The sequence below is a fragment of the Nannobrachium achirus genome, assembly GCF_963921795.1.
Source record: "Nannobrachium achirus genome assembly, chromosome: 2".
Classification (NCBI taxonomy): Eukaryota; Metazoa; Chordata; class Actinopteri; order Myctophiformes; family Myctophidae; genus Nannobrachium; species Nannobrachium achirus.
This window is the reverse complement of record NC_137811.1, coordinates 31288485-31299483: the sequence shown is the minus strand read 5'-3', so window position 1 is coordinate 31299483 and position 10999 is coordinate 31288485. Positions and strand designations below refer to the sequence as shown.

At 45.1% G+C, this 10999-nt stretch overlaps 1 protein-coding gene across 1 annotated transcript; it reads right to left on the bottom strand.

The window, feature by feature from the left end:
- Positions 1–2830: 2830 nt before the first annotated feature.
- LOC308280013 (cbp/p300-interacting transactivator 3-like) lies at positions 2831–6087 on the bottom strand. The gene is made up of 2 exons (XM_080720267.1): positions 5894–6087; positions 2831–4809 (listed from the first exon to the last, which is right to left on the bottom strand). Exon 2 carries the CDS (start codon positions 4798–4800, stop codon positions 4033–4035), a length of 768 nt encoding a protein of 255 aa, XP_080576393.1. The 5' UTR covers positions 4801–4809; positions 5894–6087; the 3' UTR covers positions 2831–4032.
- Positions 6088–10999: the final 4912 nt, after the last annotated feature.

Below are 10999 nucleotides of genomic sequence, written 5' to 3'. Positions count from 1 at the left end.
TGATAAAACCGGTTCTGGAAACGGTTCTAAATGTGAAGGAACCAATTCCGATTACTCAATGTTGGATCCCGTTCCCCCGGTTCCTTCGGTTCTGAATCCCAACCCTAGCGTCAACGCCGGTACAAAACTATGCATATTAAATATGAATTACAACATTTTTATATTATATTATACAGAATATATTGTTGCGAGGTGGGTTGGTCCTTGTTTGAAATATACTATGGTCCCAAGTAAAAAAGATAAAAAATAAAATAAAATAAAGTTTGAGAAACACTGCTGTAAGACAGACATCAGCTGAGCTGAGTAGAGTTGAACAGCTCTGTTACTTGGGAGAGAATAGAATGGAGGAATGCGTGTAGTGCTTAAGCATGCCTCTCGTGCAAAGCATTCTTTGGTTGCCGTTTATTGACGGGTTTTCTCAGGGTTGTAAAAAAGAAGTGTTGTGGGTAAATCCCAGCCAAGAAACCCGCCCCCAGGCACGGAGGTTACATCTCTCCACCTACCTACTACGGTACCTTCACCTTTCATAAATTGGAGAAGTCCTTGCATTTTCTAGGCCCCACCACCACCCCCTGCCTTGCTCTTTTGTTTTCTCTCTTCAGCTTACCTATTGGTCTTTCCATATCTCTATGTGGCTTTTGAGCTTTGACTTATATTGAGAAAACAAGCCACCACAGGAAGACAATGTTGAGTTCAGCAGTTGTGGGTGGGAAAATAGGTTCTCAGCCCAGAGAGAGAGAAAGAGAGAAAGAGAGAGAGAAAAACAGAACCAACTGTAAACGTCTCGGTGCGTCCCACCCTGCTTAGCCTGCGTCTAGACTGGCCTCTGTGAGGCGGGTGGCAGTCATAACAAGGGATTGGGAGAGCAAACAGGGCCTGTTTGGCAGAGTCACCCCTTCCACAACGGAGTCACGATGATTAAGAAAGAAACCTCTGCTGCTTTTAATTGGTGCTAAAAAGGGAGCTCACAATGCAGTGTACAATTATGAGATATATGTGGAGACAGGGTTTTGTTGGGGCGCCAATTTGTACCACTGTGTGCCACTCTCGCCCTACCAACAGAGGCCATCTTACCAGATTGGTGGTGGTGGACATAGAACCTGCGACCCTTACAGTTACCGAGGCGAGCACAATGCCAGGAATAGGGGGAGGCTGGATCAAACAAACATAAATGTGTTCATGGCAGCCACGCTGAGGAAGTGCATTCGGGTCAAGATGTTTACAGTAAATGTGTACCATGCCGCTTAACCATGTTGGAAAGAACAAACTGACCCCGCTCGATTGGACAAATGAAAATAGATGATGCTTCTTGCAGAGGGGAGGTTGATGAGTCATAAACTTAGCAATCAGCTAGAGCTATTCCTGGTGGCGGATGACAATTGTGCTCTCATTTTTCCCTTGTTACTCATCCTGTTGCTTAAGATGACTGTGTTGACAACGTGAACAGCTAAATATGGTGATGACACTCCCAACATGACCACAATCAAGTATTTCATAGCCCCGGGGAACAGAACAATCTAACATAATCTCCTGAGGATGTCTTTGAAAGAAAGAAAAGGGTAGCTTAGACAATAACACCTGAATATAGGTTTTGCTTGAATTGCTTCTTTGCCTAGCAGTTAAAAGCAACAGAGGGCTGTTTTTTTTCTGGGATAAGCCATTTGTTCAAAGGTAGTGACAGCAGTCCATATTTATTAAACTCCCAATGTCTTGGCTGTGTGAAGACAACCGACTTGGGGCAGGGCCAACCCACACGCCCTGAAGTCAGAAAAGGCCCTGTGGGGGTTTAGGTAAGCATTCTCTGGCCATGGTTACCTCCCACACCCAAACAAACATCATAGACACGGTGTCAAATGAGTGAGAAAGCTAAATTAATTCACAATCATCACTCTTAACCCATAAAGACCAGAGGCCGATTCTAGTTTTCTGAAAAACGTATGTATCTAAATGTCAGTGGTTCTCAAACTACTTCATGTAAAGGACCCCCAAAATTAAATGTATTTGGCCACCGACCCCATCTCAAAATATTTTGTTCCAGGTACCCCCCAGAAGCAAAGATTTGCACATAAAAAGAAAAAAAAAGAAAAGAAATCATAAACAGCAGATCTACAAGCTCATTTGTGCCGCGCTATGAGCTTGTATATTATCTGCTATTTTTGACTGCGCAAAAATACTGAGAAACAATGGCATTTAACATTAAGTTTAAAGAGAATAGAGGTCCGCACACAGCTCAATGCTCCACAGTGTTTATTTAAAACATAAAGTTAGGCGACGTTTCGGCCATCAGCTGGCCTTCATCAGGTGATGAAGGCCAGCTGATGGCCGAAACGTCGCCTAACTTTGTTTTAAATAAACACTGTGGAGCATTGAGCTGTGTGCGGACCTCTATTCTCTTTAATCTCATGTCTACCTGAGCCCAGCACCAGGATGTGAGCATCATCTTGTTCTTTTAACTATTTAACATTAAGTATCACCCATTTTGTCTTTTGAAATTATGCATGTCTATGTTGCTGCCACACTTACAGTCAACACCTTTCACTGTAGTCAATGCCTGGCATTTGCCACTGAGGTAATCCGCAACAGAAACACAGTAACAGTGAGTCAGCTTTGAATATCTCTTCCTACCTAATGTCAAATGAGGCACAGGTTTTTTTCTTTCTTAACAGGTTACCATGTTCAAGTTATGATATCAATATTAATCAAACACTGCTCCTCTTAGCTAATTGTCAGGGTAATGACATGCAATTTACAGCCAATCATTCCCAGTGTCACCATTAATTTAACCTCCCTTGGCTTTGAAAAATTATAAAACTCTAGATCAGACACAGCAAACCCAGAAGGTTCAGTGCAGAGTCGGAGTCCAGAAATAGATATCCTCCATAATAATAAATATTGTATATTTTTAAACGTTTCCTTAAGTGAGACTTTAGGGGAAGGGGTTTCCTTCACCCACAGATTATCCTAAAGCACTTAGCTAGCTCTCTCGCTCTCCCTCTGCCTCTCTCCGCCTGGAGGGGGAAGAGCTGTGCAATGAATAGAAAAGCAGGTCACATGTCTATCCAGGCCATCTTTATTGATCCTCAAAACCCCCTTTCACAAAGACCCCCCACCCCTCGTCTTGACCACAAAAAAGGGGACAATATAAACAAACCAATAAATAAAAATCTGCGCGATTAAGGCGGTTCTACAGCTCCAATAGAACATAACAGTGTGGACATTATTTCTGGAGTTAAAACAGCTTCATACAGTACAAGCAGTAGATTTGTAAGGGAACATCACACCTAAAAAGGCAACACTTTTCCGAAAGTGACCCATTTAGAAATAGAAACTGGATGAGACTCCCATTCAAATGCATGAGCTAACATCTGTCCCCCTTGCTCTTATCCCAGTTTCGTGAGAGGAATGCAAGTTCTTCTCCTCTGAGCTTTAGTTTTGTTTATCCAAGAGGCCAAAATGTACTGAAAATGTTAAAAGAGACTGTAAATTTCATATTTCTCCCACATCCCTCCCACCCAAAAATGAATCACCATTCAATTCCCAAAAATGGAACATCTCTGGTCTCTGTGGTACGTTTCTATATTACTTTTCTCAGAGGAGCAATAAATAAATACATGTTTTTACTGCTAAACTGCCGTGGAGTCCTTGTTTGGAGGCAACACAGTGTCTTAACATTGTTCAGAGTGGCTTCTGAGAATTTCAGCAGTTTTCTTTATTACATTCATGTCCTGGAGAAGGGAGAGGTGGAAATGGGCTTCAACCCAACACTTGAACCACCCTCTCTGGCCACTTGCACATGTGAGACCTTAGCACTGCACATTCTCTGTGGCTAACCAGAGTTAGCATCTCTCCGTTTGCACACCCTTCACAGCAACTTGGCTTAGTTGTCCTGGGAGGTGCGAACAAAATATAAAAAAAGCAAAGAGCTGAGCCATCATCCATTTCAGTTCATTATCCATTCTGGACGAAATCTCACTCCTCTCGCTTGCCGCCCGCGTCCCCCCGCCCTTCTCAAGAGTCCTCAATCAGGTCCTCTCAGCAGCTGACGGTGCTGGGCTGCTGTTTGCTGACAAAGTCCGAGATGAAGTCAAACTCGTTCTGGCCCAGGAAGAGTTCGGGCAGCTCTTGGACGCGGTCCAGGCCCAGCTCCATGACCAGCGACGTCAGCACCTCCTCGTCGATCATGTCGGCGTCCATGCCGTTGAGCGCCAGCGCCGGCCCGGCCATGTGCTGCATGTTGGCCAGCTGGGCCGGGTTCATGCGGTACTGGACGCCGGGGCCCATGTGGTTCCCGCCCATCACGCCCAGCGGGTGTCCGTGGTACTGGGTGTTGAGTTTCTGCAGCTGCATGCTGGCCATGAGCTGCTGGGACGTTAGCCCTCCGTTCATGAACTGTTGTTGCTGCTGCTGCTGTTGTTGCTGCTGCTGCTGCGGATGTTGGCCTTGTTGCTGCTGCTGCTGGTGCTGCTGCTGGTGCATGTGATGCTGCTGCTGCTGGGGGTGATGCTGCTGCTGCTGCTGGCCGTTGTACATCATGTTCCCGGAGGTCATCTGGTGATGGCCCATCTGGCCGCCGCCGTTCAGCTGTCCGTTCATGGCCACCATGCCCTGCCGCTGCCTCATGGCCGCCTCCATGTTGGCCTGCGCCTGGCCGCCGTAGTGCATCATCTGGCCACTGTGCATGGGCCGCATGCCCGGCTGGTTGCCGTGCTGCTGGTGGCCCTGCTGCATGCCCATGCGGTAACCGTGGAGACCACCGACCGCTGAGCCATGGTTCATGGGCATCATCAGATGGTCAGCCATGCCTCCTGTCTGGGAGCACAGAGGGGGACACTGTTATGATAGGGTGCGGGGGTTTTCAACAATGCACCGGGGCTGCTGGGAACATTTGTTTTGGTCGTGACGGAGATGGCCGGTCCAAGACAGCTTGTGGAGCTAACACTGACATGCCATGGACATGTTTGGCTGTGCTTTAGAGCGTACCAGCATGAGCCATCATTAGATGGATGACAATGGTGTTTATGTTGCCGTGCTGTGCCGTGTATGAGGTGGGCAGTGCCAGAGATTTCACTGCTACAGTGCAATCCGGTTATGATATTATTCACAAATACACTTTTCTAATCTAACAGACTGTCTTTCCTCCCTGGGAAAAAAACAACTAATGTTAGCCAAATGTTAAAACGAAATGTCGAGTCAAATCATCGCGACGCTTCCTGAGAAGAAGGGGAAAAAAAGAGCTGCAAGGCTAGTGTCGCCTTTTTGACGAACACTGTGGAAAGCCTCGTCTTGTGCTCGGTGTTGCGAAAATGCCGTTCATTGTGACAAGGAATGAAAACCGAGACTGGAATTCAGGTTAACCTTCTACCTCGTAAAGGATATAGTCGGCGATTATTAGCCGATTATTATTTTACGAACAGCCAACAGGGGCCGAGAAAAAGAGACACAATCGTGCAGTAGCAACACAATGCATCAGTGATTCTTTAAATCCCTTCTGTCAACTGGTAGAAAAATATCCACTGTCGGTTTTTAAACGCACGCAAGGTTACAACAAAGAAGCGATGCGTTGACATCATGCAACATCCAGACTGAGAGCTGAATCACCACATTTCAGACAAGGTGCGCGAATTAAAACAACAAAATGATTCATTCGCATTAATCCGTCGTCGTCCGTTTCGTTTTATAAGTCATTGCGTTTTCAAATGGCCGTAATATCGTTGTGATAAGGCTATACCTATCGGCCTTTTTTTGTTTTATTCCCGTTTTTTTTTTAAACAAGGGAACGCAAACAATGGAGTAGCAGCCAGCCAGCCCGGGAGAGAGAGAGAGAGAGACCACCACAAAACGCCAGACCCCCGTATCTTCTCCAACGAACAAAAACCCGAACAAAATCACTTACCCGTGTCCGCTATGTTCACAAAGTTGCGCGACTTTGCTACAGCTATTCGTCTCCTAACAGTTTATTTGCTCCGTTGCAAAAAGGCGATGGCTGCTCCCGGATTACAATGTATATTCCACAGGGTTACGCTTCATGCTCGAGCAGGGGGACGGTGCACAAAGACTGCCGCATCAGATCTTGAAACGACTGCCTATTTTCTGGGTCAACTCAGGGATTATGTACATGTAAAAGCTCTGAGGAAAGCAGTGGGGGAGAGGTGGAGCCACGGCCCTGCCTCTCCTTTGTTCCTATTGGCCCTACTTAATAGAATTGTGCAGGGGCGTAGAGAAAAGGCTGTGGAGGACTGTGACACACTAGCCAATTTAAATATCCTCCACCCCACCGTCTCCTCTTTAAAGAATGTTTGGACATGTGATTTGCCCCCTTTCAGCGACTGTTGATAATGTGTTGATAATGTGTTTGCAAAACCACAAGGGCAAAACCGAAAAGCGATTCAATTTTTTCAATTCAATAAGCCTCGGCTTTCTAGGATCTCCTTTTAGTTGACCTTGTACCAGTGATTTGTACTGTCATGAAACTGTACTTTTTTCTATTGCAAACTTCTAATAAATTCTTCAATCAATCAATCAATCAATGGAGCTTTATTGGCATGAGACAACGTACGTTTACATTGCCAAAGCAAGTGTCAAAACTCAAAATGTAATAAAAGCATTTGGAAATGGGGAACATAATTTGGTTTAGTTGGGGGGGTAGCCTACATCATTGTGTAAACAGCTATGTCACTTTGTGTGTTATACAGGGTATAAAGCTTTCTGGATCAAAAAGCAGCATTTTTCTCAATACGATTTAAATAGTAGGCCTATACAAAAAAGCCTCAGATTTAAAATGCACAAAAGCACAAAGTCAGTATATGTGCTTTGATAGATAGATAGATAGATAGATAGATAGATGTAGGCTACAATGATTATAATATTATGTTGATTATATGTACGTGTGTGTGTGTGTGTGTGTGTGTGTGTGTGTGTGTGTGTGTGTGTGTGTGTGTGTGTCCATGTGCATGTATGAGTGAATGGACATGTAAAATTAAGCATGTACTTCAGTGCACTCATGTCTACCTGTGTGTGTGTGTGTGTGTGTGTGTGTGTGTGTGTCTGTGTGTGTGTGTGTGTGTGTGTGTGTGTGTGTGTGTGTGTGTGTGTGTGTGTGTGCACAAAAGCACAAAGTCAGTATATGTGCTTTGATAGATAGATAGACAGATGTAGGCTACAATGATTATAATATTATGTTGATTATATGTACGCGCGCGCGTGTGTGTGTGTGTGTGTGTGTGTGTGTGTGTGTGTGTGTCCATGTGCATGTATGAGTGAATGGACATGTAAAATTAAGCATGTACTTCAGTGCACTCATGTCTACCTGTGTGTGTGTGTGTGTGTGTGTGTGTGTGTGTGTGTGTGTGTGTGTGTGTGTGTGTGTGTGTGTGTGTGTGTGTGTGTGTGTGCTTGCGTGCGTGAATATGTGCTATTGTGCTTGTCACTTGTTCACATGTGCCCACTCATCTGCATGTGTATGTTATGTGCATGCATGTGAGTTACCCAGTGATTTATGTGTGTGTGTGTGTGTGTGTGTGTGTGTGTGTGCGCGCGCGCGCGCGCGCACGCACGCACGCGTGCAATCCGTGCGTGTGTGTGTGTGCGGCCTCATCTCCAGGATCACTGTTGGTCCATGTGACCCACCAGACTGCTGTGCGTTTGCCTGAGAGAGGGAGCAGAGTGGAGGGGGAGGGAGCGCACTGGAATGCCTGTGTGCTATTCTAGGCCACACCGGCTGCAGTGGCACTGGAGCTACATGCAGTATGTGTGTGCATGTGAGTGTTGTGTTTGTCTGTTTCTATGTACGTAAGCTTGGATGCAAGTGTGTGTGTGTGTGGGGGGGTGTATTGTGAGAGCCAAATGTCCCCCCAAGCATAGTATACGTTGAGAAGTAGACATTATGAGGACAATGTTCCTGGTCCTTACAACAGAAATGTCTGTTTTATGGTTACAAATGCTTTAGGGCTTATAATTAGGAAAAGGATCGGGGCAAGGGTTAGGATTTGGCATTTAGAGGTTAGATGTATGGGTTGGGGTTAGAGGTATATGCCTGATCAAATCAAATAAAACGCAGATCAAGCTTACAATGTGTCGCAACACAGGGTAAAATTGCCACCCTAAAAATGTCTGTCCTCAGAAGTATAGAACCACAAACGTGTGTGTGTGTGTGTGTGTGTGTGTGTGTGTGTGTGTGTGTGTGTGTGTGTGTGTGTGTGTGTTTGTCTGTTCTCTTTTGCGGATGCACGTGTCTCTGATTGCCTACTTCAGGGCAAAGGACCTCTTGTCTGCAATTGCAAATGAATGGAGCCACTTTGCCAGAGCGGAGCTAATCTATTGTCCGGGGAGCTCATCTGTAAATGGACAACGGTTGGCAAAGAGGGGGCTTGTCATTGTTCGACATTGCGTGGTCAACTCTAAGCCAGTGTTAATAAGTCAGCCCCAGGTGTGTCCACTTTCTGAGAAACTCGCCGAGCCAGTCGGTCGGTCCAACCAAAACACACAATCAGCATAGCCTACATCTTTATTGACTTTGATGGGGAGCTCACTTGGTGGAGCAGAGAGTCGGTGCAAGGTCACTTATCTGTGCCACAGCTTGAACCAGACGTGCGTTTGAAAGTGCATAGAAACTGTGTTTATTTTCATTCCGGGGGCCAAATGCTCCTTAATGGCCTCATTTGCATGAGAATGACTGAGCAAACGTGTTTGAGCCCACAAGAACTCACTGATCAAGATTGGCTCTCTTGTTGTAGACCCAAGAGGTATTTGCATGGAATCCTAATCAGCCTTGATTGTGGTGGCAGATATGTGCCCATTAATTATGTGTGTGTCTGTATAAATGTAATATGTATTCAATTCATATACTGGTTGTTCAGGCCTGAATGTTAATATAACGGTAATCCATAACCATAAAATGACCATGTTGAACCCTGGAATAGCCACTCTGTCCTTCCTACCTCCTGTCCCGGTGTCCTTGAGTGGGGTTCTAGAAAGAAAGGGCCAAGGATTCTCATTTGATACGATTTTAGACCACCGACCCCCATAATCGAGGAGTTATGTTAAAAGATTCAAGATTAGTCAAAAATAGTCAGAAAATGGGGATCTACAAGCTCACGTGTCGCATTGCAACACGTCGTGAGCCTGTATAGATCAGCTATTTCTGAATAGCTGAAGCGTGAAATAATTAAGTGGTCAAAATGATTGTGATGCAATATTTTCACCCAGACTTCACTTTGAGAAGGATGCCATGCCAGGTGCTGACAGCCCCTCTGCTCTAACAACCTCACAGGAGAATGAGTGTCTCGCAGTTATGTGTGAAGAAAGCCATGGAAACAGTGTTTAATATGGTGGCTCATTGAAGTGCTCCAAATATTTTATACAGAGGGTGCATTCAAGTTCCATCCATTTCAAGATGCCTCTTCGGTTTGTGCATTGCACTGGTTCAACCTGCACTCTCTGTTTGCTCAACTGGCTACGGTCTACGTGTTGGGGGAGGGGCATCCAAACACCTTGCCTTTAGCCATTTATTGATTTCTGTGTGCATGTGTGCATGTGTGCGTGCGCGCGCGTGTGTGTGGTTTTGTAAGAAGACAGAGACAGACGGAGAGTGAGGGGGGGAAATTTATATTGTGTGTGTACTGTATGTGTGTCACACAGAGAAAGAGATAAAGAGAGAGAGACAGAGAGCGAGAGAGAGAGCGAGAGAGACAGAGCTCATGTGAGTGTGTTCAATAAGCTGCAAAGTACTGTTTCTGGTCACATGTCGGACACACCCCTGGTGCCGCACGTTGTCAACCCCACTGCGATAATGCTGCTGTTGCAGCTCTCTGGGCACGAGGAATTCCATGTCACGCTCCCAGCAGACAGCACCAGAACTTTGGCCTTGTTTGGATAATTTATGGGTGATTCAAACATCCACAGAGCCTGAGGACTTCCCAGCCGCAAGCCCTTTAGAGTGGCCCTATACTGTAACATCCTCAGTGTTTTTATATATAAATCTATGCTGTGATTGTGTGTATTTGAGCTTTGTTTCTGCATAGTGCAAGATACTGTTATAACACTGTCGTATCTATCTATCTATCTATCTACTGTATCTATCTATCTATCTATCTATCTATCTATCTATCTATCTATCTATCTACTGTATCTATCTATCTATCTATCTCTCTGAGAACGTACAAATGCCTTTGTGCATTAGTTAGCACATTTAGCACTGAGGAATTAACTGTGCACTTCATTTCAGCTGGTGTACTGTGTGTTGACATAATGGTGGCTATCACACACTGCATGCGGCCTCTAGAGTATGTCGTGTTGACGAGCTGGATGATTCCAGCAGTGACTGTGTCCCGGAATGCGGTTTCGCTGCTCTGTTATTGTTGGCACTCCAGGTATTGGAGGGACATTGTTTTCCTGTCTTGGGAATGCAGGCGTTCGCTGAGCCTCGGCAGTCACATCACATCACACCACTTCTGGCCAAATAAAGAAATAAAGAAGGGGAAGGGTGCAAAACAACTCCAATGGTGGTTATTTTTCCTCACATTGTTATGTGGTTAATGGTTGGCCAAAGCTAGTGGCACCGTTAAGCTTCGCGTGACTGTCGCTTGCCCATAAGGAATGATCTTCAAGCTAACACCTAGCACTATAACTATATCAATAACAATAAAGATATATATTTTTTTATTGTTTAAACTCAAGTGGATGGTCAAGTCCTCACCACAACTATAACAAAGACAATGGTGAACAATATAGTTATAGTTATAGTGCTTGGTGCAAACGGCCCTTTAGACATGAACAGCAAAACATGCTTATGGTGGTGCGCTAGGTAGCAATTACCATCGTTAAATGTAAAAGTCCAAAATACGTCCACTGTTGTGCTGCTTAGCTAGCAAGGCATGCAGAGTTAAACCTACATTATGTGTAAAAACACAAAAACATTTTAATTGTTGGCTTCCTAGCAACATATAGCATGGGCCTTATATGAAAACACAAAACAAACGGACTAGGGCTGTTTGTTTTTCTG

Excerpts from the sequence above, each read along its gene's own strand:
- LOC308280013 (XM_080720267.1), bottom strand. The coding sequence starts at position 4,800 with ATGGCTGACCATCTGATGATGCCCATGAACCATGGCTCAGCGGTCGGT.